We start from the raw sequence: 27931 nt of genomic DNA, 5'->3' as shown, positions 1-27931 counted from the left end.
ATGCTATAGCCTTGTTTTTTTATGTAAATAAAGTCATGCTATAGCCTTACGTTTTTTTTTATAAAAAAGTCATGCTATAGCCTAACGTGTTTTTTTTTTAAAGTCATGCTATAGCCTTATGTTTTTTTTTTATTGAAAAAAGTCATGCTATAGCCTTACGTTTTTTATAAAAAAAAAAGTCATGCTATAGCCTTACGTTTTTTATAAAAAAAAAAAAGTCATGCGATAGCCTTATGTTTTTTTCATGAAAAAAAAGTCATGCTATAACCTTACGTTTTGTATAAAAAAAGTCATCCTATAGCCTTGTTTTTTATATAAAAAAAGTATAGCCTTATGTTTTTTATTGAAAAAAGTCATGCTATAGCCTTACGTTTTTTTATTAAAAAAAGTCATGCTATAGCCTTGTTTTTTTTTATTAAAAAAAGTCATGCTATAGCCTTATGTTTTTTATAAAAAAAGTCATGCTATAGCCTTATGTTTTTTTTTATAAAAAAAGGTCATGCTATAGCCTTGTTTTTTTATGTAAATAAAGTCATGCTATAGCCTCATGTATTTTATAAAAAAAGGTCATGCTATAGCCTTGTTTTTTTATGTAAATAAAGTCATGCTATAGCCTCATGTATTTTATAAAAAAAAGTCATGCTATAGCCTTACGTTTTTTTTTATAAAAAAGTCATGCTATAGCCTAACGTGTTTTTTTTAAAAAGTCATGCTATAGCCTTGTGTTTTTTTTATTGAAAAAAGTCATGCTATAGCCTTACGTTTTTTATGAAAAAAAAAAGTCATGCTATAGCCTTATGTTTTTTTCATGAAAAAAAAGTCATGCTATAGCCTTACGTTTTGTATAAAAAAGTCATGCTATAGCCTTGTTTTTTTTTATAAAAAAAGTCATGCTATAGCCTTACGTTTTGTATAAAAAAGTCCATGCTATAGCCTTGTTTTTTTTTTATAAAAAAAGTCATGCTATAGCCTTATGTTTTTTTATAAAAAAGTCATGCTATAGCCTTATGTTTTTTTCAATGAAAAAAAAGTCATGCTATAGCCTTATGTTTTTTATAAAAAAAAGTCATGCTATAGCCTTACGTTTTTTTTTTTTTTAAAGTCATGCTATAGCCTTGGGTTTTTTTTATTAAAAAAAAGTCATGCTATAGCCTTACTTTTTTTTTATTAAAAAAAAGTCATGCTATAGCTTTACGTTTTTTTATAAAAAAAAGTCATGCTATAGCCTTACGTTTTTTTATAAAAAATAGTCATGCTATAGCCTTATGTTTTTTTTATTAAAAAAAGTGAAAAAAAAGTCATGCTATAGCCTCATGTTTTTTATAAAAAAAAAAAAGTCATGCTATCGCCTTATGTTTTTTTTTTTTATAAAAAAAGTCATGCTATAGCCTCATGTTTTTTATAAAAAAAAAAGTCATGCTATAGCCTTACGTTTTTTATAAAAAAAAATCATGCTATAGCCTTATATATTTTTTTTTTTTAAAAAGTCATGCTATAGCCTTATGTTTTTTTTATTGAAAAAAGTCATGCTATAGCCTTACGTTTTTTATAAAAAAAAAAGTCATGCTATAGCCTTATGTTTTTTTTATTGAAAAAAGTCATGCTATAGCCTTACGTTTTTTATAAAAAAAAAAGTCATGCTATAGCCTTACGTTTTTTATAAAAAAAAAGTCATGCTATAGCCTTATGTTTTTTTCATGAAAAAAAAAGTCATGCTATAACCTTACGTTTTGTATAAAAAAAGTCATCCCATAGCCTTGTTTTTTTTTTATAAAAAAAAGTATAGCCTTATGTTTTTTATTGAAAAAAGTCATGCTATAGCCTTATGTTTTTTATAAAAAAATTCATGCTATAGCCTTATGTTTTTTTATAAAAAAAGGTCATGCTATAGCCTTGTTTTTTTATGTAAATAAAGTCATGCTATAGCCTTACGTTTTTTTTTATAAAAAAGTCATGCTATAGCCTAACGTGTTTTTTAAAAAAAGTCATGCTATAGCCTTATGTTTTTTTTATTGAAAAAAGTCATGCTATAGCCTTACGTTTTTTATAAAAAAAAAAGTCATGCTATAGCCTTACGTTTTTTATAAAAAAAAAAAGTCATGCGATAGCCTTATGTTTTTTTCATGAAAAAAAGTCATGCTATAACCTTACGTTTTGTATAAAAAAAGTCATCCTATAGCCTTGTTTTTTATATAAAAAAAGTATAGCCTTATGTTTTTTATTGAAAAAAGTCATGCTATAGCCTTACGTTTTTTATTAAAAAAAGTCATGCTATAGCCTTGTTTTTTTTTTATTAAAAAAAGTCATGCTATAGCCTTATGTTTTTTATAAAAAAAGGTCATGCTATAGCCTTGTTTTTTTATGTAAATAAAGTCATGCTATAGCCTCATGTATTTTATAAAAAAAGGTCATGCTATAGCCTTGTTTTTTTATGTAAATAAAGTCATGCTATAGCCTCATGTATTTTATAAAAAAAAAGTCATGCTATAGCCTTGTTTTTTTATGTAAATAAAGTCATGCTATAGCCTCATGTATTTTATAAAAAAAAAGTCATGCTATAGCCTTACGTTTTTTTTTATAAAAAAGTCATGCTATAGCCTAACGTGTTTTTTTTTTTAAAAGTCATGCTATAGCCTTGTGTTTTTTTTATTGAAAAAAGTCATGCTATAGCCTTACGTTTTTTTCATGAAAAAAAAGTCATGCTATAACCTTACGTTTTGTATAAAAAAAGTCATCCTATAGCCTTGTTTTTTTTATAAAAAAAGTCATGCTATAGCCTTATGTTTTTTTTTTTTTTAAAAAGTCATGCTATAGCAAAAAGTCATGCTATAGCCTTATTTTTTTATAAAAAAAAAGTCATGCTATAGCCTTACGTTTTTTTTATTAAAAAAAGTCATGTTATAGCCTTATGTTTTTTATAAAAAAAAAAAGTCATGCGATAGCCTTATGTTTTTTTCATGAAAAAAAAAGTCATGCTATAACCTTACGTTTTGTATAAAAAAAGTCATCCTATAGCCTTGTTTTTTTATATAAAAAAAGTATAGCCTTATGTTTTTTATTGAAAAAAGTCATGCTATAGCCTTACGTTTTTTATTAAAAAAAAGTCATGCTATAGCCTTGTTTTTTTTTTATTAAAAAAAGTCATGCTATAGCCTTATGTTTTTTATAAAAAAAGTCATGCTATAGCCTTATGTTTTTTTTATAAAAAAGGTCATGCTATAGCCTTGTTTTTTTATGTAAATAAAGTCATGCTATAGCCTCATGTATTTTATAAAAAAAGGTCATGCTATAGCCTTGTTTTTTTTATGTAAATAAAGGTCATGCCTATAGCCTCATGTATTTTATAAAAAAAAGTCCATGCTATAGCCTTACGTTTTTTTTTTATAAAAAAGTCATGCTATAGCCTAACGTGTTTTTTTTAAAAAGTCCATGCTATAGCCTTTGTGTTTTTTTTATTGAAAAAAGTCATGCTATAGCCTTACGTTTTTTATAAAAAAAAAAGTCATGCTATAGCCTTATGTTTTTTTCAATGGAAAAAAAAAGTCATGCTATAGCCTTACGTTTTTTATAAAAAAAAGTCATGCTATAGCCTTACGTTTTTTTTTTTTTTAAAGTCATGCTATAGCCTTGGGTTTTTTTTATTAAAAAAAAGTCATGCTATAGCCTTACTTTTTTTTTATTAAAAAAAAAGTCATGCTATAGCTTTACGTTTTTTTATAAAAAAAAGTCATGCTATAGCCTTACGTTATTTTATAAAAAATAGTCCATGCTATAGCCTTATGTTTTTTTATTAAAAAAAGTGAAAAAAAGTCATGCTATAGCCTCATGTTTTTTATAAAAAAAAAAAAGTGCATGCTATCGCCTTATGTTTTTTTTTTTATAAAAAAAAGTCATGCTATAGCCTCATGTTTTTTATACAAAAAAGTCATGCTATAGCCTTACGTTTTTTTTTTTTATTAAAAGTCATGCTATAGCCTTACGTTTTTTTAAATAAAAAAAGTCATGCTATAGCCTTATGGTTTTTTTTTATAAAAAAACGTAAGGCTATAGCCTTGTTTTTTTTATTAAAAAAAGTCATGCTATAGCCTTACGTTTTTTTTTTTTAAAAGTCATGCTATAGCCTTACGTTTTTTATAAAAAAAAGTCATGCTATAGCCTCATGTTTTTTTTTATAAAAAAAAGTCATGCTATAGCCTCATGTTTTTTATAAAAAAAAAGTCATGCTATAGCCTTATGGTTTTTTTTATAAAAAAAAAAAGTCATGCTATAGCCTTACGTTTTTTATAAAAAAAGTCATGCTATAGCCTTATGTTTTTTTCATTAAAAAAACGTAAGGCTATAGCCTTATGTTTTTTTCATTAAAAAAACGTAAGGCTATAGCCTTATGTTTTTTTTAATTAAATAAAGTCATGCTATAGCCTCATGTATTTTATAAAAAAAGTAATGCTATAGCCTTATGTTTTTTTTAATTAAATAAAGTCATGCTATAGCCTCATGTATTTTATAAAAAAAGTCATGCTATAGCCTTGTTTTTTTTTTAAAAAAGTCATGCTATAGCCTTATGTTTTTTTTTTTTTTAAAAAGTCATGCTATAGCCTTATGTTTTTTTATTTAAAAAAGTCATGCTATAGCCTTATTTTTTTATAAAAAAAAGTCATGCTATAGCCTTACGTTTTTTTTATTAAAAAAAGTCATGCTATAGCCTTATGTTTTTTTTTATAAAAAAAAAGTCATGCTATAGCCTAACGTTTTTTTTTATAAAAAAAGTCATGTTATAGCCTTATGTTTTTTTTTTTATAAAAAAAGTCATGCTATAGCCTTACCTTTTTTTTTTTATAAAAAAAAAGTCATGCTATAGCCTTACGTTTTTTTTTATAAAAAAAAAGTCATGCTATAGCCTTACGTTTTTTTTAATCAAAAAAGTCCAGCTATAGCCTTGTTTTTTTATTAAAATAAAGTCATTGCTATAGCCTTACGTTTTTTTAAATAAAAAAAGTCATGCTATAGCCTTGTTTTTTTTTATTAAAAAAAGTCATGCTATAGTCCTTACGTTTTTTTTCATATATAAAAAAGTCATGCTATAGCCTTGTTTTTTTATGTAAATAAAGTCATGCTATAGCCTTATGTTTTTTATTGAAAAAAGTCATGCTACAGCCTTATGTTTTTTATAAAAAAAAGTCATGCTATAGCCTTATGTTTTTTATTGAAAAAAGGTCATGCTACAGCCTTATGTTTTTTATAAAAAAAAATCATGCTATAGCCTTATATTTTTTTTTTTAAAAAAAGTCATGCTATAGCCTTGTTTTTTTATTGAAAAAAGTCATGCTATAGCCTTACGTTTTTTACAAAAAAAAAAAGTCATGCTATAGCCTTATGTTTTTTTCATGAAAAAAAAAAGTCATGCTATAGCCTTATGTTTTTTTTATAAAAAAGTCATGCTATAGCCTAACGTGTTTTTTTTAAAAAGTCATGCTATAGCCTTGTGTTTTTTTATTGAAAAAAAGTCATGCTATAGCCTTACGTTTTTTATAAAAAAAAAAGTCATGCTATAGCCTTATGTTTTTTTCATGAAAAAAAAAAGTCATGCTATAGCCTTACGTTTTTGCATAAAAAAGTCATGCTATAGCCTTGTTTTTTTTTTTATAAAAAAAGTCATGCTATAGCCTTATGTTTTTTTTTATAAAAAAGTCATGCTATAGCCTTATGTTTTTTTCAATGAAAAAAAAGTCATGCTATAGCCTTATGTTTTTTATAAAAAAAAGTCATGCTATAGCCTTACGTTTTTTTTTTTTTAAAGTCATGCTATAGCCTTGGGTTTTTTTTATTAAAAAAAAGTCATGCTATAGCCTTATGTTTTTTTATAAAAAAAAGTCATGCTATAGCCTTATGTTTTTTTATAAAAAAGGTCATGCTATAGCCTTGTTTTTTTATGTAAATAAAGTCATGCTATAGCCTTACGTTTTTTTTTTTTATAAAAAAGTCATGCTATAGCCTAACGTGTTTTTTTTTAAAAGTCATGCTATAGCCTTATGTTTTTTTTTATTGAAAAAAGTCATGCTATAGCCTTACGTTTTTTATAAAAAAAAAGTCATGCTATAGCCTTACGTTTTTTATAAAAAAAAAAGTCATGCGATAGCCTTGTTTTTTTCATGAAAAAAAAGTCATGCTATAACCTTACGTTTTGTATAAAAAAAGTCATCCTATAGCCTTGTTTTTTATATAAAAAAAGTATAGCCTTATGTTTTTTATTGAAAAAAGTCATGCTATAGCCTTACGTTTTTTATTAAAAAAAAGTCATGCTATAGCCTTGTTTTTTTTTTATTAAAAAAAGTCATGCTATAGCCTTATGTTTTTTATAAAAAAAAGTCATGCTATAGCCTTATGTTTTTTTATAAAAAAAAGGTCATGCTATAGCCTTGTTTTTTTTATGTAAATAAAGTCATGCTATAGCCTCATGTATTTTATAAAAAAAAGTCATGCTATAGCCTTACGGTTTTTTTTTATAAAAAGTCATGCTATAGCCTAACGTGTTTTTTTTAAAAAGTCATGCTATAGCCTTGTGTTTTTTTTATTGAAAAAAGTCATGCTATAGCCTTACGTTTTTTAAAAAAAAAAAAGTCATGCTATAGCCTTATGTTTTTTTCATGAAAAAAAAAGTCATGCCTATAGCCTTACGTTTTGTATAAAAAAGTCATGCTATAGCCTTGTTTTTTTTTATAAAAAAAGTCATGCTATAGCCTTATGTTTTTTTTATTGAAAAAAGTCATTGCTATAGCCTTACGTTTTTTTATAAAAAAAAAGTCATGCTATAGCCTTACGTTTTTTATAAAAAAAAAAGTCATGCGATAGCCTTATGTTTTTTTCATGAAAAAAAAGTCATGCTATAACCTTACGTTTTGTATAAAAAAAGTCATCCTATAGCCTTGTTTTTTATATAAAAAAAGTATAGCCTTATGTTTTTTATTGAAAAAAGTCATGCTATAGCCTTACGTTTTTTTCAATGAAAAAAAAGTCATGCTATAGCCTTATGTTTTTTATAAAAAAAAGTCATGCTATAGCCTTACGTTTTTTTTTTTTTTAAAGTCATGCTATAGCCTTGGGTTTTTTTTATTAAAAAAAAGTCATGCTATAGCCTTACTTTTTTTTTTATTAAAAAAAAGTCATGCTATAGCTTTACGTTTTTTTATAAAAAAAAGTCATGCTATAGCCTTACGTTTTTTTTATAAAAATAGTCATGCTAGCCTTATGTTTTTTTTTATTAAAAAAAGTGAAAAAAAGTCATGCTATAGCCTCATGTTTTTTATAAAAAAAAAAGTCATGCTATCGCCTTATGTTTTTTTTTTTATAAAAAAAGTCATGCTATAGCCTCATGTTTTTTATACAAAAAAGTCATGCTATAGCCTTACGTTGTTTTTTTTTTAAAAAGTCATGCTATAGCCTTACGTTTTTTTAAATAAAAAAAGTCATGCTATAGCCTTATGGGTTTTTTTTTATAAAAAAACGTAAGGCTATAGCCTTGTTTTTTTTATTAAAAAAAGTCATGCTATAGCCTTACGTTTTTTTTTTTTTAAAGTCATGCTATAGCCTTACGTTTTTTATAAAAAAAAGTCATGCTATAGCCTCATGTTTTTTTTTATAAAAAAAAGTCATGCTATAGCCCTCATGTTTTTTATAAAAAAAAAAGTCATGCTATAGCCTTATGGTTTTTTTATAAAAAAAAAGTCATGCTATAGCCTTGTTTTTTTTATAAAAAAAAGTCATGCTATAGCCTTACGTTTTTTATAAAAAAAAGTCATGCTATAGCCTTATGTTTTTTTATAAAAAAGGTCATGCTATAGCCTTGTTTTTTTATGTAAATAAAGTCATGCTATAGCCTTACGTTTTTTTTTTTTTATAAAAAAGTCATGCTATAGCCTAACGTGTTTTTTTTAAAAGTCATGCTATAGCCTTATGTTTTTTTTATTGAAAAAAGTCATGCTATAGCCTTACGTTTTTTATAAAAAAAAAAAGTCATGCTATAGCCTTACGTTTTTTATAAAAAAAAAAGTCATGCGATAGCCTTGTTTTTTTCATGAAAAAAAAGTCATGCTATAACCTTACGTTTTGTATAAAAAAAGTCATCCTATAGCCTTGTTTTTTATATAAAAAAAGTATAGCCTTGTTTTTTATTGAAAAAAGTCATGCTATAGCCTTACGTTTTTTATTAAAAAAAAGTCATGCTATAGCCTTGTTTTTTTTTTATAAAAAAAGTCATGCTATAGCCTTATGTTTTTTATAAAAAAAGTCATGCTATAGCCTTATGTTTTTTTTATAAAAAAAGGTCATGCTATTAGCCTTGTTTTTTTATGTAAATAAAGTCATGCTATAGCCTCATGTATTTTATAAAAAAAAGTCATGCTATAGCCTTACGGTTTTTTTTTTTATAAAAAAGTCATGCTATAGCCTAACGTGTTTTTTTTTAAAAAGTCATGCTATAGCCTTGTGTTTTTTTTATTGAAAAAAGTCATGCTATAGCCTTACGTTTTTTTTAAAAAAAAAAAGTCATGCTATAGCCTTATGTTTTTTTTTCATGAAAAAAAAAGTCATGCTATAGCCTTACGTTTTGTATAAAAAAGTCATGCTATAGCCTTGTTTTTTTTTATAAAAAAGTCATGCTATAGCCTTATGTTTTTTTTATTGAAAAAAGTCATGCTATAGCCTTACGTTTTTTATAAAAAAAAAGTCATGCTATAGCCTTACGTTTTTTATAAAAAAAAAAAGTCATGCGATAGCCTTATGTTTTTTTCATGAAAAAAAAAGTCATGCTATAACCTTACGTTTTGTATAAAAAAAGTCATCTATAGCCTTGTTTTTTATATAAAAAAAGTATAGCCTTATGTTTTTTATTGAAAAAAGTCATGCTATAGCCTTACGTTTTTTTCAATGAAAAAAAGTCATGCTATAGCCTTATGTTTTTTATAAAAAAAGTCATGCTATAGCCTTACGTTTTTTTTTTTTTAAAAGTCATGCTATAGCCTTGGGTTTTTTTTATTAAAAAAAAGTCATGCTATAGCCTTACTTTTTTTTTTATTAAAAAAAAAGTCATGCTATAGCTTTACGTTTTTTTTATAAAAAAGTCATGCTATAGCCTTACGTTTTTTTATAAAAATAGTCATGCTAGCCTTATGTTTTTTTTTATTAAAAAAAGTGAAAAAAAGTCATGCTATAGCCTCATGTTTTTTATAAAAAAAAAAGTCATGCTATCGCCTTATGTTTTTTTTTTTATAAAAAAAGTCATGCTATAGCCTCATGTTTTTTATACAAAAAAGTCATGCTATAGCCTTACGTTGTTTTTTTTTTTAAAAAGTCATGCTATAGCCTTACGTTTTTTTAAATAAAAAAAGTCATGCTATAGCCTTATGGGTTTTTTTTTATAAAAAAACGTAAGGCTATAGCCTTGTTTTTTTTATTAAAAAAAAGTCATGCTATAGCCTTACGTTTTTTTTTTTTTTAAAGTCATGCTATAGCCTTACGTTTTTTATAAAAAAAGTCATGCTATAGCCTCATGTTTTTTTTTTATAAAAAAAAGTCATGCTATAGCCTCATGTTTTTTATAAAAAAAAAAGTCATGCTATAGCCTTATGGGTTTTTTTTATAAAAAAAAAGTCATGCTATAGCCTTGTTTTTTTTTATAAAAAAAAGTCATGCTATAGCCTTACGTTTTTTATAAAAAAAAGTCATGCTATAGCCTTATGTTTTTTTCATTAAAAAAACGTAAGGCTATAGCCTTATGTTTTTTTTCATTAAAAAAACGTAAGGCTATAGCCTTATGTTTTTTTTTAATTAAATAAAGTCATGCTATAGCCTCATGTATTTTATAAAAAAAGTCATGCTATAGCCTTGTTTTTTTTTTTTTAAAAAAGTCATGCTATAGCCTTATGTTTTTTTTTTTTAAAAAGTCATGCTATAGCCTTACGTTTTTTTTTTAATTAAAAAAAAGTCATGCTATAGCCTTGTTTTTTTTCATTAAAAAAAGTCATCCTATAGCCTTACGTTTTTTTTTAATAAAAAAAAGTCATGCTTATGTTTTTTTATGTAAAAAGTGTCATGCTTTAGCCTTATGTTATTATTTTAAAAAAAGTCATGCTCTCCTTTTAACCAGCACTGGTTAAATCATTTTAACAAGCATCTTTTCAAAAATCTGATACCCAAAAGAAAAACATGTCCAGTGATTCTTCACCTTTAATTTGAAGCAGATTTGGCAGTACAAACAATTGAAACATTTTCAAAAACAGTATTTGAGAAAGTGACCCGTGTGATGGATACAAGGGGCCCGGACACTGGTCAGACAAGAGAAACACGTTGTCACATCAACTTCAACAGCTACTGGAAGATAACGGTCTGTCGACAGAACTACAAAACCTGCCGATGACTTTATGATCTGGATGAAAATCTTCTTTAAAAAAATGATACCATCACAACACCACAAGGACTTTTAAAAGAGCAAAGAGAAATGATCTGATTTAAAACGACGTGTTCAGCGGTACGAATTCGCTGCACTGGGACGTTTGTGGGTCACATTCGAGACAGGTGAAGAGATGAGGGCGTAAAAAAAATAACCAATGAAAGAAACAGCAAATGACAAATACAATCTGTCACCGTCGATCATGTTTGTGGCTCGTTTTAAACGACGTCTGCACCAGCGTTCTCTCGTGCTCACCAGCTTTCCTAAAGGCTGAACTGGAAACGTTAGCGTCTCTTGTCCTTCCTTTCTCTATCTTTATGCTCCCTATCGCTCCGGGATGATCTGCCCCTGCCTTCATCACTCCTCTTCCTCCTCTCCTTGGATCCTTTGGAGTCCCTGCCTCCTCCACTACTCCCTCCTCTCTTGTGATTTTTCTCTTCTCCCTTCTTCCTGTCCCTGTCTGACAGCCTCCTTTTGCGCTTATCGCTGTCTCGGCTGCGGCTGCGGCTGCTGGACGAGGAGGACGAGGAGGAGGAGGACGACGTGGACGAGTGACTGGAGCCCGATGAGGAGGAGGAGCTTCCGCTGGAGGAGGAGCCAGAGGAGGAAGAGGAGGAGCTCTTACTGCGGCCTTTCTTCGGCTGCTTTTCTTTCTTCCTTCCTCTGCCGCTCTTCTCCATCCTCCTGAGCTGCCGGCGCAGCGCTGGAGGCCTCATGGGAATCAGCTGTTAGTGCCACGACCTCCCCCGGCTTTCCCTCCGCTCCCTCCTTTTCGCCTGCTGAGCTCGGGGCGTCAGGGGCCAGGTATGGCGACATCCTGCTGAGGCGGGTCAGAGGCGGACTGGGGTTCTGGCGTTGGGGAGGTCTCCTGGGGCTCAGAGGACTTCCCTGCTGGATCCTCTGCAGTGGGGCTGGGCTGAGGCAGCTGACTTGGCTTTGGTGGCTCTTGCGTGGCTGCGGGTGGTTCTGAGGACTCTGAGTCCTGGATCTTGTCGCTCTGGAGGTCTGGGGTCTCCTCTTTCCTGTCAGCTTCACCCCCCTCTACCTGCTCCACCTCCATCTCCTCTGACTCCACACCTGCCTCCTTGTCTCCTGTTTCCCTCTGATCCTCCCTACTCTTCTCCCCCTCGTTCCCTTCCTTCCTCTCCTCACTAAACTCCATCCCTTCCTCCTCATCCTTTGCTACCTCTTCCTTCTCCCCGTCTACCCTCTCGTCCTTCTGTGGAGCCTTCTTATCCCCCCTCCTTCTCTACCTCCTCCTCCTCGTCCTCGTCCTCGTCCTCGTCTTCCTCCATCTCTACAACCCCCTTGTTACCTGTCACTTTGACTACCTGACCTGCTGGCTTACCCTCCGCTGAGTGGTCCTTCCCTGTTGCCGTGGTGTTGCCGTCCTGGTCGCGGTGTGGCTGTCGCCGGGGTCGGGACTCCATCTTGTTGAGGTGTTCGGCAAATGCCTCACGCCTCTCATCAAACACAGCTGTCCAGAAACAAATACACAGTTTTTTCCCCAGCACCTGTTAAATATAATATTCTAAGACATTAAAGATCAGAAAGTCCACACATCTACCATTTAGTTTCTTGGTGGAGTCGTCGAGGAGTTTCTGGGTGGCGGAGCACATTTTTCCAGGCATGTAGAAGATATGAGGTTTGGTCTTGGTGCGAATGTATTTCACCAGATGACTGTTGTGGCTGTTCCACTCCTCTTGCTGGAGACAAACATAATAAGAGTGTGTACAAAAGAGAAGTCTCTGTCTATTTGCTGATGATTAATTTTAGCATTTTCTTACCAACTGAGCTAACTCGACTTTCTGCTCCAGTAACCTCAGCTCAGTCTGTTTGGCTCTCCTCTCTTCAAACAACTCCCTCTTTTCCGTTTCCACCTTCTTCCTCTCCACCTCAGCTTGAACCTCGAGCTTCTGCTCGATTTCTGAACGTCTCTTTTGCTGCGCGGACACAAGCCAGGCGCGGCATCAGTGGGATTAGCGGAACGTAGCGTTTAAGAGGACGGCATTTTCTGAATACATCCGAGAAATGAATACGTCTTCTCACCTTTTCTGAAGAGACGTTGGACTCCTGTTTGAACTTCTGCAGGGTCCCCATCAGCAGGCCGAACATACGCCGATTCCTGTCCAGACAATCCAAAAGACAATTCTGATTGGGCTGGCAGCTGTCAGCGTGAAAAACAACTGGACATTTGACGAGGAAAAACAAGCAAAATGGATGATTTCTAACATTTCTTTACACTTGTTGGGAGAGGACAAGAATGTGTTGGGTGCTCGCGTACAGGTGAGAATTTAACAGTTTTTAAGGAGCGATGTGAGGGTGAAGATGGCATCAGCGGGTCAATCAAAGCACGACACGGGGGCCAAGAACCACCGCGACCACACCTACCCGTCTATTAACCCTTAATACAACAGATCACAAGTACCTCTGCTTGCCCTTCTCGTCCTTGGTCTGATCTTGAATGAGGTCTCGGCGTGTTCTTTCTTTGGAGGTAGCTACGACAGACGACTGCAACGCCGGCTGAAGGAGGAAGAAAGATTTACTTCACTCAAGTGACAGCGGGTCGATGACATTCGGATCATTCAAGCTCTAAACTTTAAATGTTCATCTGCTGCGTTGCAATGAAACAAATGAACATGATGAAAGCTGCACATTGAACAAACCCTCTAAACTTTCTTCTTACCTTTTTGACATCGTCATCGTCCTCGCGGCGTCGCTGTCGTGGCGCGAGTCTCTCCTGGCCCTCTGATCTCCTGCCAGCCTACACCCAACAATGTGCAGACACACATCAGACTTAATCGACTCACTCCAGCTGTCAAGCAGTCAGTCAGTAAAAACTTTCATCCAAAATGACGATCTTACCTGAGCAGTAGCTCCTTCAATATCCCTCTGCTTGGCAGGGGGGCCGCCGATGCCACCTCCAATGTCTGAGAGACTGCGCCTGCAGACGGTCACACACCACTGTTGATATAACTTTCAACTGTAACACTGCTGAGTTACTAAAAGGAGGAATTTCCAATCAGTGTGCCCAGACTCAGATCATTTTATTGTAGATTTAGTTCTCGGTGAGTGAGTCGTCTCACTGTCTCTATCGCCCACACAGGATGAGGACACGCTAGATAAAGTGTCAACAGTGTTCAAGCCTTTTTTAATTAAAGCAAAGGACATTACTTTAGAACGTATCCAGTGTAATTCGGTATTTACTGGCTGCTTAAAAAGGTTTTCACAGAATCCGTTAACCCCACAGAGAACACAGACAGGAGTTTCTTCCGGTTGGACCGTACCTGAGCAGGTTGAATCCTCTGCCCTCTACCCCCTCCCAGGCCTGCCATGGGGCCGCCGAGCCGGCGGAGTTGGCCCGGTCTATTCATACAGCAACAAATATCATCATCACACACCGGTTTCGCTTTACATAAAATCAGAATTACATATTAATTTCTAGACAGAACGACGATAGAAACTGTAAATCATTAGCACACATGCAAATCTATTTGAACTGCGCGTCCGGGGCCTCACGCTCACGCTGGTTAGCCGGATGATATTCAGTTCAAGCTAATCTAAAGCCGAAGCCAGTCGATGTTTAGCTGCGTGCTTGGCTTATGTATTGAGGGTTTATTTGATCGGTGACACAGCTAAACACGAGAATCTCGTACTAACATTAGCAGCTATGTGTTTTCGCTAACACAGAATTAGCATTAGCAAGGGAATTATGGCTAACTAGCTTGGCGACTCATGCAAGCACTTAGCATCGACAAGGTGCTAGTCAATTTTGTAGCATGAAAACACACCGAGCAGCCATTTGAGTACGTTTACCCTCGATTCATTAGGATCGCGTCCGGTTAGTTTACGGATATTATCGTCCACATTTTTCAAGCTTTCCTTGGCTTTTTCAATCTGATCTTGCAAGCTCCGCAGCAGCGCCACCGCCATCTTACTCCCGGTTAGCGCGAAATCACGTGTTTCTTCTTCTTCTGCTACTTTTATTTTCGTGTCCATCCCGTTTGACACTCGACTTTAGTGAAATTTTGCCCCCTGCTGCGCAAACATACACATTACAGAATCCCGCTCTTTTCGAAAATACATCCATCTTTCTTTTTTCTAAATATGATGGATTAAAATGGTTGTTTCTCATGACACTGACATTAAATTGGAGCCAAACGGAGAATTTCAGTTCATGCTATGTAGCAAACTTACACTGTACAGCCAGTGAAAATGTGAAGACTAAACTAAATGAATTAAATGAACTAAACCAACAATTGCAGCTTAAGTACACTGTGAAGTTATCCAGGCTTTTATTTATTGGCAATATGAAATGCACGGAAATCATTAAAAACGTTTTGTACACTGCTGACTATTACATCATTATAATCACTCTGCCTGTTTTACATGTATTGTCCTCTTGATAGCACAGTAGAGAAAATTAAGCACCATGAAGCTTCGGACCTTGAAGGCTTGAATGGACTAACAGGGTGAAAACTTCCAACGCCTCATGAAGCTTCATCTCGCCATCAGTGTGTGTGTGTCTGCGTAAGACTGGACTGTGTGTGAATGCAAACATGACAACAGTTCCTTACAATGTAACTAGGTGGAAAAGTTTTCTTGGATTTAACTGTGTGAAATCCCTGTGAATAGATGAGCCTACTGCACATTCCAAAAGTCACATTGTTGAGATTGTTGGCAAAGCTTGTGTGGCAGCTACTGGTAAAATGTTTAGATTATACACATGCATGCATGCTGTAAAATGAGTATAAGTTTCTTATTTTAGTGTTTTATTTTTACATGATTGTGATGATTAACAGTCAGCAGTGCACTGTTTTTTACACTTTTAATTACTTTTGAACTTTTTGTGAAGAATTTCAAGTTACATTTAAATTAAATATATGATATATATTATGCATTTTTAGCACACACATGCACATTGTTTTTTAAACAAAAGTCTGACTAATTCTTTCATTTGTTTGATTTGAATCACATTGCCATGGCAACAGTGGAACTTACATTCAATGCCAAAGAGAAAAGACGACAGAAGCAAAGGACTTTTTGATGCGTTTATTCACTGACTAAAAGGAAAGAAGCATTCATTCGACACAGATTCAAATCAACATTCGGACATCTTCGACCCCTCTCGTGTGCTCGTGTGCCAGCTGAGAGGTTCTACATGGACTTTCTACATGGACTTTTGAAACCCTCCTGTTTATCTACAACAGAAGCACCAGGGATCAACACAGTTCTCAATGATAAAAACCTCGTCCTCTCACCGTGCCGCAGGACTCCTCTTACAGCCAGACTGAACCCAAAGGACACCTGGACAGGTTCAAATGCTTTGAGTAGTTTTACAGAGATGGAAGAATTATTTTACACTGAACCAGAAGGAAGACTGCTCAGACTAAATCTTCATCACACTCAGCAGTCAGAAACGTTCTCGCACTGGAAGTCGTCCAGCTGTACTTTGGGTTGTGTCTTCTAACAGAAAGAAGGTAAAGACCCACTGCTAATGTGCTCACAACACAATCACACAGGCATTTAACGATCAGAATATTCCACGATGGTAAAACCAGTTTTGCAAAACGCACACAACAACATAGTTTCTGCTTTACAAAGTCTGTGATGTCATAATATACTTCATGAGCTGAACCCAGACATGTGTTACATACAAGTATACCACGCCAGTGGGATTGTTGATACCTACAAATATGCACTGTGAGGGTTTATATATCTTCTCATATAGTTTGTATCTCTTCCACTATGGTTTTTTTTTCAAAGACGCAGCCGCGCGCTGTCAGCACTGCTCGTAAGACTGCTGTTATTGCAAAGCTGTCCGGATTTTAAAACAAATGCACAAACATTCGTACCACAATAAAACTGGGGCCGTCTAGCCAGTCTCACAGAGACCAAGAGAGAGCCCGCTGTCACCGCTGCTGTCGCTGCGCTGGCTGACCAGAATCACAAGATCTTAAACAGGAAAAAAAAAAACCCTAAACAAAACAAACAAAGAAAAAAAAAACATAACACGATTTTGTGAATCCTCATAAGGCCAAAGTATTGTCATTGCAAGTTTCGTGTTAGTTGAGTCTTCATGTGTGACAATTGAGCAAAGAAAGTAAATTAACAATAAAAGTGTGGATTATATGCATTCCTCTTGCATAGTTGTGAGGGCTGGACTGGGCAGCAGGCCTGCCTGCCTGGATCATTGGGAGGTTTGGCTCTCCAGACTTGACAAGAAAGACTTTGTTTACTAGCCAGGAACATCAGAGCCACAGTAGCTGACATGGAAGAGGCTGACACCGAGCGGGAATATCTATCAGCTCCTTGGTGCAGCTGGGACACACACACGCACGCACGCACGCTACGCACGCGACGCACGCACGCACGCACGCACGCACGGACGCACGCACGTCTGACTTCAAGACTACAATGTGGTACTGCCGTCTGGCTGGAAAACCTGCTCACCTGTCAAAAATGGCTGAAACTGTAAACTGGAACATCCAAATTGTCCTCTAAGGCTCTTAGTGTGGCGTATGGCCTTCATGAGAATACGTCTCGCTCAGAATCTACCCACATCTGTTCCACAGGACTGAGTCATACCACGTGTGGCACACATCCAGTGTTTCTTCTCAGCGTCACAGAAACAAATCAGATGTTGATTTGACTCCTCCTACTCGTGCATGAGGTCAGTGCTCGTTCAGAAGTCCTCCATGTACTGGTAGTAGTCTGTTTTGTAGCATTTCCATTGGAAAAAAACAACAACAACACAAACAGGAAGTGAGTAAAATCCAACATTGCGATGAGGAAACCCCTGCCGTCTCTGTGGCAAACCTTTCAGAACCAGGTCCATAAATACGTAAAGGTGAACCACAACCCTTCAGTCCAGCTGGTTTTAGGTGCATTCAGTGCGCAAACATCCCACGAGGCGACAGCGTGAGCTGGTCGGTCTGATGTGAATCTGCCTCTGGTCTCTACGCCCGTTTGAATGATGCCAGATCTGACACAGTCTGCTGCTTTGGTTCTAGATAACACATACACATACACACACACCTGGCCGCGTCAATGCTATCGGTGTTAGAATGGGAGCATCCGGGCTCGGATGTATGCACGGGACAACCAACACCTCATGTTTACGTCTTCATGTTTTTTTTTTAAATAAGCAGTTGTGGTCTTACTCAGACGACATTAGAGGCCGGCTCTGTGCTTTCAAATTACCCACTGTGTCAAACTGGCCCCGCTGGGGATTATCGATGAATGCATATAAAGAGTGAAGAAACCAACACGAGACAGCACAGACGGATGAAGAGATGCCGACTGAACTGGGTGCAGGCGCATCAGTGCACAGTGACTGCTGGTAACTGGTCACCATCGTCTGATCAGTGAACCATTTCTTTCTAAAGGCTCTGCCAGCTGTGTCAGTCTCTGTATACACAGTCTGGTGGAATCATGAATGTTGAATGTGCATTCATCTGAGAAGAAACACACTCAAAGGACGCCACATGCGACGACACACTCGCTTTGACGCGGCGATCCGGAGGTGGAGCTCGCCTGATGGAGAGTCAGTGTTTTATCTCAGCAGTCAGAGTGGGTTGGCTTTTTTCGTGTACCGGACACAAAAGGCCCTTGAAGGGCCTCAGAGATGCTGATGCATCAGATGAACGCAACAGCACACACGCTCACACAAACCGGCTTGACCTTAGCAATAGTCGATAGTTTGAACGGTATCACACCCTCTGCTGTGCACAGACCAGCTGGTTCTCTGGTGTGACTACTGGCTTGCACCGCCGCCCTCGAACACAGAACCAAAGTAAAAAAAAATAGTTCATATATCTTTATATATGTATATACTCTTCATGCTGACTCTTCAGACACGTGCTAAACTGTTTGCTAGTCAGACAACGTTTATGTGGAATGTCTGTGTCTGACAGATCTCTAGCTGCAAATCACTTTAGAGCCTCAAAAAGTTGAGGACTAAACCCTGATTAATCTGGAAACATGAGATAATCTGTCAGACACACCAGCGTCAAGGTCCTACAACGTCCTGTAGCAGCAGCCAAAGGAACTTCAATGCCGTGTTAATCACAGAGCGATACTGGCACGTCCCCACACTGGCCGTCAAGTCACTACAGTCTGTCCCAAAGTAGCCATGTTTAGTCCTCCGACGTGCTCTGAGATGGAAGCAAACACCATTAGTTAAACATTAACCTGCTCCTCACATGGAAACAGGTGATAAAATATGAAAGGAACGAATGTGGAGTGTGTGAGTGAACCGCGGACACGTCACGGACACGTGGAAATGAACGTGACCGTACTGGACGCACACTCAGACTAATGACGATGGCAGTCAAGGAAAGGAGAATGCCTGTGAGTGTGTGTTGGGGGAGCACTTCAGATTGATGTGTTTGTTTCACTGTCTCTGTGGCGCGGCGGTAAAACACATCCAGGGAGAACAGATTCAGTGACTCCTGCTAGGCTGATGAGCAGGAGGCCTGAGCTATTGTTCCTCTCTTCTCCTCTTCAGGAAAACTGATTGTACCCTGAGAATTATTTCTGTTCCTGCTTGACTTACAACCCCATCTCTCTCTCTTTGTCACACACACACACGCACACACACGCACCACACACACGCACGACGCCATCTTACTCACTCAAGACAACAAACTACAGGCACGACTTCCCTGACACAGCCGACTACGACAGCCAACAACGGGGCGAGCAGAGGTTGGAAAAGTGGCGAGACTTTCAGAGGCTTTTAGGCACAACATGACTTGACTGCAAGCCATTTGTGCTGACACACAACCTTCTCCAAAGGTTTGACTGTTTCACGTGTGTCAACACACAGAGCTCAGCCCCTCTACATCTTTACTGGAATTGGTGTCGTTGCTAACAGAGAAACTTCTTCTGTCTACATATAGTTTCCCCTGTCTGTGCAGTCCCAGAGGTTCACTCAGAAGATTTTAGCATCACATCTATCAGACTAAAAGTTACCAACCGACTGTCTGTGATTAAAACAGAAACTTTATACACACGCTGTCTGATTGTGGTTAGCAAACGCTCCGTGACATGAAACTGTTTTTCAGCTTCAGCTGACCAGAGACTGTAAAAATCAGCTTGTTAAAATGTCATTTGGTGATTTAAATATCCGATACGCAACATCTCGCTGAACATTATTTTCCATCTGAAGTCGCTGTTATCTTCACATCCCTTCAAATCTCCAACGGCGTAAAACTTCTCAAGTAAAAGAATCAAAGTGTAGCTCTAAAAACTCCAACAAAGCGAAGGATGAGAGGGAGAAACGAGACGACTGGAGGAAACAGATGAACTAAAAACCAACAGCGTTCTAATCTGGATGTGTTCTGTTGGTGCTGTGATCCCCTCCTGAGTGTGTGCGTGGCTCTACCTCGACAGACAAACGCTAAAAAAAACAATTATCCTGAGATACGGACCAAAGGACTGGAGATGATCATGGCTAAGGTCCGAATCACAGATGAGCAAACTGCCGGTCACCTCGATGTGGGAATCATCCAACCACTGACACATGTAAACTCTGAGACCTCTATATGGACCCTCACCGTCTGCAAGACAGAGATCAAGGAAGACAAACCTTCAGTAATTTACAGATTTAAGATCAGTTTCATTCCCTTCTCACGTCACTGAGACAACAGCCAGTGAAGATAGTGGAGTAACAGGAAGGAACCACACTGGGTAAAATGCCCAACTAAGCACTGGGAACATCATATTCAGGCTCAGAGTGAGCTTGGTAGGACCTCTACAGCGCTTCAACAACAGCTGCAGGCGTTGAAAAAGACAGCAAACTCAGTCACAGTCTCACGTTTTACAGTTGCTATCAGAGGAACAATCATTTCTTCCAGATAACTGACTACATTCAGGTCATCGGATCGACGCTCCACAACAGCTCGTATCCTGAAGAAACATCTGCTGGATGCAAAATTTGCGCCATTCATTTGTCTTGATCAACCTAAATCGTTGAAAACTACAAATGTATGATTAGGTTTGCGGACCTCCCAAAGAGGTGGAGCGAGAGGTCAATGGATGGCGAGATAACTTGCATCGTCTACTATTGAAAGGAAACACGAGGGCCGTTTCAAAGGCAACTGTGACTGACACAGAACTTAAAAAAATAAAACATCTCACGTGACTCGATTGTTTTCTTTCTACACAATTCTCACATGGATTGATTGTTTCCACACAGCTCACTCCCCGCTGCCTTCACCATAGGGATGTTAAGAGCCTACCTGAGACTGAACAGAAATGAGTCACATGACCCAAAGCCATGTTGTGTGCTGTTGTGCAACTTCTCCTCAGAAACGTAACAAACAAGTCCTGGCTGTCAGTGGAACATCACCATGCCCAGACTTGACGGACACAGCAGATGTGCTCCAGTCATAATCTCTGCCAGAAATAGAACTACAGAGACAAAACTCTTCCCTAAACAAATTACATTCAGAACATTTCAGAACCGTTTCTTCTCCCTGTCCTTAATTAGGAACTGTTTTTACTCATCAACAAGGAGGGAGATTCAGGTTTGAACACGCAAAGCTGCTGGCATGACAGTAAAAAGCCTGGTTTGGTATTTTCCACCTTAGCGAGCCGTGTGTGCAGAATACTGCTGCTGAAGTAGTGAAAGAGATTTCTCCAACACTGACGTGTGCGTGTGTGTATATCACTATGAAATGGTAACAATTTTTCTTCAGAACAGACGAAGTTTAACATGTTCTTAAGATTTCAGAGGTCTTTGTGATGCACAGTTGTTTGAGTCTGCCGCCCTTTTTCTTCTAGAGGTCTTTGTGATGCACAGTTGTTTGAGTCTGCCGCCCTTTTTCTTCTCCATGACAATATAACGCAGTAAAAAACAAAAAGACAATTCCGAAATGACAGCAGTGAGAAGCAAAAGCTAAGCAGCTATAAACATCCCAAACACATGAGACAGGGGTAGAAAGCTCAGTGAAGAGCGTGTTTGGCTGTGAACGTCAGCTAGACGAGGCTCCCTATGCAGTCGACTTAGCAGGGCTTCAGAAAGTGTCTACAAGCGATGGATGCGGTGTTGCAGACAAACTTGTAACAACCGTCTCCAGGACACCATCAGTAAGGTGCTTAAACTGCTCATTAAAACTATTTGGCTTTCAAAATGCCTTTCACAAGAGATGGTGGTCATAAATCTGCATCATGGCTCTGACATGGCTGTTGCTGACACTGCAATAAAACTGATTAGCACCAGCCGCAGTCAGTAATACAGGGAGAAATTCCCACACTGCTGTCAAGGCTCTACCAACTAGTGGACAAGTGCACGTGGTGCTCGCTCACAAAGCAACGGAAGAAGCAGCAGCCATGTTACCCAGGAAGTGACTGATCGGTACATTTACAAACTCTGATATTTGCCAGAGCAGGAGAGACAGACACGGAGCAATGGTTAAAAACGAGGAGAGAGAGACATACTTTCATTACTAAAGCTATTAGCTTGTGTCTAAACATACACACACACACCACCCACCGGTCCATTACTCACGCAGCCTGCCTGCTCAAGCAGGATAATAATATATCCTTTTTAAATAAACACAAGGATTATACAGGCAAGGAATCACTGCACAGGAGAAAACAAGATTATGCACAGAAGAGGGAGAGATTACAAATAAGAATCAAATAAAAGGAAGGAAATCAAAGTTACATCATCCGGAGGCTCTGGAGGTTATTAAGGTGGGAGAGAGACGTCGAGCTCTGAATACTCGGGAACCAGACCAGACCAGATTGGCCCACGTCAGACAGGTACGAGGAGGATTGGTTTCAGTAGACTGCCTAAACTACCAGTGGTCGTCCTGGTGACCGAAGATCAAGAACTAATGGAGAATAAATTTGACGAGTTAAAAGCTGGAAGGTTTGTCTTCGACAAAATAAAGCAGGAAAACTAATAGAAATATGAGTTTGGTCGATTGTGTGCTAAAACACTGTGAAATGAAGACAAAAATCTAAAAATAAAATAAAAACAAATCATGTCAGTTGTCGTACGTGAAATTTATGCTTTAACGTTCAGATGTCTCACCAGGGTCTGCTGGTTCATCCGGTCTGACGTAGACCTGGTGGGTCTGGTCTGGTCCGGTTTAGGCTGTGACGTGTCGGGATGGACTTCCCTGCCTCACATGCCCATGCTGAAGGCGTGCAGCTCGCGGTTGGAAGTGCTGGGTGGGCTCAGACAAAACCAGGCTGGAATCCAAGCACGGGTGCCAGACACGGCCGAGGCCCAGAGAAACCTCTTTGACCAGGTTGTGGACCGGGTCGCCCTCCATATACACCGACTGATCTGGGTCAAAGTCGATGCTCTCCTCTGACACGGTCAGGACACGAAGACTGGAGCCTCGCAGACGAGAGATGGCCACCAGGTTATGGGACCACACAGTGTAACCTAAAGGACCAACATGGAAGAACATTTTATTCCACAAGCTCGAATAAATCAAACAGATGTTATAATGATTCGCCACAAACTTCTATTGCTGGAAGCTCTGTGAGCTCACCGTGAATCACCAGGACAGACAGCTGAGTACATCTCCATGCCAACAGGACCAGCGGATCTTCGTGTGCGATTGACGCTAAGGTCGGGGAAGTCAGGGTCGTCCCTCAGCAGCAGGAAGTGAGTCAGCGTTTTATTATACTGGTGAGAGATCAGCTCCAGGGTGGCGTCCGATACCAGTGTGTTGTAACTGTCAAGGTGGAGGCGCTCCAGAGGAACGCTGGGCTTCAGGACCCGGAGGAGCTCTGAGCTGTCGACCTCCAGGGCCATGAGGTACACCCGCAAGTTGGCACTCCCACGGACCTGCGGATGATCGTATGGGCTGAGAACATGTTCACATAAATCAGATTGGGTTGGACAACACAGGATTCCTTACCAGTGCCTTCCAGTCATCCTCTGTCGCCGTTCCCTCCAACGGTTTGAACTCCAGAGCAGCACCATTAAGCAGCAGGGAGAGGCGATGCAGCGGAGGACGGCGTGGAGATGCCAGCAGACCACAGAGCTCTGACGTCAGATCAGAGAAATCCAGAGCTAGGAATGAAGAGTGGAGAGACGATCCAGCTCCGTGGGTGAGATGAGCGGGCCTGAGGAACACACAAACACACAACGTTCTAGTAAATCTGTGTCAGATGAAGAAAAGCCTTGGAAAAAGATGCATACCGAGCTGGTGGTCCAGTAAACTGAGGTGTTTCAGGGTCTCCGCTGACGGATTTGACAGGCAGGCTAAGGAGCAGGGAGTCACAGACCCAGCATGAAGCTACAGGACAACCACCTCAGCTGCCTGCTGTTTGACAGAAACTCCATGAACAACTGCTGGATTCTGCAAAGAGCAGAGGAGGAGAACGGGATAGAAAAGAGGGAGTGAGAGAAATCAACGGCTATGCAACTTTCATAACTGGATCGAGATGTCAGCTAAAATGGATTATTGTTGCTGGATGGAAAATTCACATACATATGCATACATACATACATACATATACCAGTCGCACTCTGGATCCCAATCTGTAATTTATTTCCAAATTGTGACATACAAGGGACTGTTTTTTAATGTTTACCAGTGAGATGATCCTTCAGAGTGATGTAATGAGCAGCTCATTCCCATCTGACAGTTTCCTTTTGGACCTCACACTCATAGGGTCACAAACTAATAGTAAAATCTTTTTGAGAATCCAAAAAATTGCTTGCTTTGAATGTTGTTTAAATGACTGGAGGTGCAGGTCCGTTAGGAGGCTTACTGTAATCCTGTAGACAGACAGGCTGTTAAATGGATCTGTTCTAAAATTAATTGGGTTCTTCTCAGGTCCATACCTCTCTACATGTTCATTCACCACCCAGGTCACAGACAGACAGGTAATAAAAGGTAAATCGACAAAAACTACCGCTGCAGTGGAAGAAACTATTTTTGATTTTTGGTCAGAGAACAGAGCATTTGGTATGAATCAATTAAATCTTGCAGTTTCTTAGTAAACAAGCATTCATGTTAAATAATCAGCATCTCTTATCAGACAAAAGGACAATGGACACTCAAGAGGAACAAAAAGTAACTTTTTCCAAAATGCACTAGAACATTCATCGACCTTCTTTCAACCTGCCAAAGTAGTTTGATAGCAGCTGACAATAAAGCTGAATGGGTGCATTTATGTTTGAGGAGGACGACTACAAACTGCTATGAAACTATTCTGTCTTTTGCTGTTGAAAAGGTTAAACACACACCTGGAGGGGTGAAGTGCTCACACCCGTTTGTACACTGGGAAATTTTTCATTCAACTTAGTTTCTTCACGCTAAACTCTCTCGCTGCCGTCCTTGACTATGGCTCAGGGGCCCATTGTGCTGCTGATGTGGGAGACAGATATCTAACCATTCTGTCACATAACTAACATCAAACACACCAAACAACACACATAGTTCCCACAATAAAACCAATAATCATGTTCAGTCAATCACAACACTTCAGTGTTGTAGTGTCTGTGCAATTTCTGAAACTGGATATGAAAAGTCTTCTTACTCATTGATTTTTTTATCCCCCTGATGAATCTGGTGCAGGTTAGAGCTGTCCAACAGTCCCTCCTGCTGGAGGACACATGTGTCTCCATACAGGCTCAACTTCTGTAGATTCCTGAGAGAGAGACAAACACATACACACACACAGAAACAGTCACAAGTCAATCAAAATAGGTTAGGAAAGCACCCATTTATTCACCCACTATGATGGACTCATTACATTTCACACCAAATGTTATGGAAGAACACCTCTTTCATCTTCAATATTCAACATCTATATCAAAAGAAAGACAATTCTTGAGATTTTTACTCTGTAAATATCTGGGGGGGAAAGTGATGCACTGTGTCAACATGTGTCAAAAGAAGTCAAGTGTGTTGTCCCTGATCAAATAAAAAGAACAGCGACGGCAGTAGAGTTCAAGCTGATACCAAAACTGTGAGTGACTCTACTGCTTGTCACAGTCTCCGATTACTTGTGAAAATGTACAGTTAATGTAGTTAGAACATAAGTAGACATGCCTGGAAGACAACAACAACCTGCCTCTGTGTTAATAGATATTTACAGAGCATTGACAACATCTGGTTTACAACCCGCCTAAATTCTTTCTAAATTTCAGACATTTATACCTGCCCACACTTGAGTATATACAACATCTCCTCCCTGTCTGCAACTGTAAATAAAATAATCCTGTTACCATAGCTGGAGAGCAGGTGGGTCACTATTGACTTAATGTTCACTGATGATTGGGTGTATATGTACCTGTGTATTCCCCTTCAACATACATTTGGAGCTTGAACTCTCTGCATTCCATATAAATAACATTATTTAAATTACACCCATGCTGTGCACAGGCATCACTCATTTACAGACCCCTGTGAGGTGGCTATATCCTGGCAACACCCAGTGCAGGAGAGTATTTATAAAATAGTTAGTAGTTAGTTATTTTCAAAAGGCAACATTTATATATTTATCTCTGATAATCTGTACACTGTCTGGCAGTCAGGTGTGGGTGGAAAATTAGCAAACTGAGTTGGGACAATAGTGGCGACGCCACCCAGCCACCGTCCAACCTGTTACTGTGAATCATAATGAGCTTGACAAAATGACTGCAGAGAAACCATCAAAGTATTTGTCTTTCCTTTTTCCACCAAGAAACCTTCTGATATTTATTGACACTATGTCAACATATGATTAAAATGGTAAGTGGATTTGCAAAAAAAAATAATAAAATGCAAATCATACATCTGGGTGTATTTTATGGTGTCATTGCTTTTCAATGATGTACGGTTAGTATTATGAGTCGTTTCATCTGTGACTTTTGAACATACAATGTTGGAAAACTTCTCAGTGACACAACTGAACCAGTTTTCTGCCCCCTCAGCAGAACTAAGACAGGAACAGCGCTGGATGGCTGCAATTTCACTTTCAAAGCACAGTAGAGAACAATGTAGAAGGTGGTAGAAGCTATAATGTCAGCAATGATATTAGGAGTCTTCACTGTCACTGGAATAATTTAACAAAAACCGCAATGTGCCCTAGAAAGTTGAGTTTATTACTGCCGGTCAAACAATTGTTGTACGGTTCAGATGATTATATGTTAAATGTAAAATATTATGTATAGGGAGTGACATATGGTGTGTGTGTGTGTCAGTGCTGATATCAGCAGGTCACAGCTGCATTGTATCTGCCTATATGGAAACCAAACACAGGAAACAGGCCTGGCAACAAAAGAAACGCAAGTGTTTAATTTAGCATCGACATACTGGCATGTATGTGGACATGTGAGCAATACAACACTGTTATAATATCAGCATCGCGTTTGACGCTGTTCCGCCGCAGACCGAATTACGTAACGGCTAATGTCACGGTTTGTTTATAGCTAACTAAGCTAGCTAGCTGCTAGCTAGCAGCTACGCAGAACAAACAATACTGTGAAAAGTCCACAGAAGAAGAATGTACCGCGCATTTACCGAGCTGAATAAAACACACGGGGATCACAAAACCGCTCTGGGTCGAAATTACCTGTTGTTGCGGATGCTGGTGAACACACATAACACCTGGTCCATGTAGGTGACCATGGCGTCTCTCCATCGCTCGGAGAGCTGCGGGTCATCGTCGGAACCAGCAGGCTGGTCCACTCTAGTCGACGACGGCTCGCTGTTGAGGGGGGTAAGATAACCTTCGACGGGCGCAAGTTCCAGCTGCAGCTCACGGACGAAAGAGCCAAACTTCCGCATGAGGAATTCCAGTCTCTGGGTCTCCTCGGAACTGGAGCCGCCACCTTTACAACCACCTATCCGGAGCTTGAGCTCGGTCCACAGCGCGGGGTAGAAGAGACACTCCCTCCAGCGTGAACACACGGCAGAGGCCCGGAGCTTGTCTCGGTCGGATAGAAAAGAGAATATGTGGACGATAAGCTCGCTGGGCAACGCCATGGCTCCGACACCCCCGCACAGAGCCATGGCAAGGTATGAAAACCGCTACGTGAACACCAACCAGTTGTGAAATTATAGCCACAACCGTTTTGTAATTCGATGCACTAGCGACATCCACTACCGTCGCTCCGTCCTCACTGAAAACAACCCGCTTTTCAATTTTGCCTTCAATACTATCGGACCGCACCACCTTTGGCACCGCATGGGGAACAAAACAACCACAATCCATGTTGCAAAAGTGTAAAAAGCACCCAGTGTCATTGTTGTGATGTTTGTAAAATCAATGTCAAATATTGACTAAATCAAATCAAAGCTTTAGTAACATGTATACCGCAGATGTTGGAGCTCTGCGTCAACAAGTGAATGGTTTCGTCTCCAGTGCTGTTATTTTTGCCATACTCTCTTTCGCCGCTGCGGGGCGCTGTGACACTGAGGCAAAGAATGGCCAACATGTGATCTTTATTTTGGAGGTGATCCCCACCCAGACACACCCCCTTCTTTCTTTCTTTTATGTAACTGCATCTTTCACTGCAAGATG

At 38.0% G+C, this 27931-nt stretch overlaps 2 protein-coding genes across 2 annotated transcripts; both read right to left on the bottom strand.

Annotated features, from left to right (window-relative positions):
- Positions 1-10728: 10728 nt before the first annotated feature.
- Positions 10729-14377, bottom strand: LOC144741667 (uncharacterized). The gene is given in 13 exon segments (XM_078624173.1): positions 10729-11133; positions 11259-11636; positions 11698-11921; positions 12012-12150; positions 12232-12387; positions 12494-12569; positions 12873-12967; positions 13131-13154; positions 13157-13208; positions 13302-13388; positions 13732-13754; positions 13756-13814; positions 14266-14377. Coding segments are annotated over 13 exon segments (1830 nt in total).
- Positions 14378-22583: 8206 nt separating this feature from the next.
- LOC144741668 (F-box only protein 33-like) lies at positions 22584-27420 on the bottom strand. The gene is given in 10 exon segments (XM_078624174.1): positions 22584-22619; positions 22621-22850; positions 22960-23023; positions 23025-23258; positions 23332-23492; positions 23495-23539; positions 23616-23699; positions 23702-23775; positions 24962-25072; positions 26981-27420. Coding segments are annotated over 10 exon segments (1479 nt in total).
- Between the last annotated feature and the right edge of the window lie 511 nt (positions 27421-27931).

The sequence above is a fragment of the Lampetra planeri genome, unplaced genomic scaffold, assembly GCF_965212315.1.
Source record: "Lampetra planeri unplaced genomic scaffold, kcLamPlan1.2.h2 scaffold_649, whole genome shotgun sequence".
NCBI classification, from domain to species: Eukaryota; Metazoa; Chordata; class Hyperoartia; order Petromyzontiformes; family Petromyzontidae; genus Lampetra; species Lampetra planeri.
This window is presented reverse-complemented; position numbering and strand designations above follow the sequence as displayed.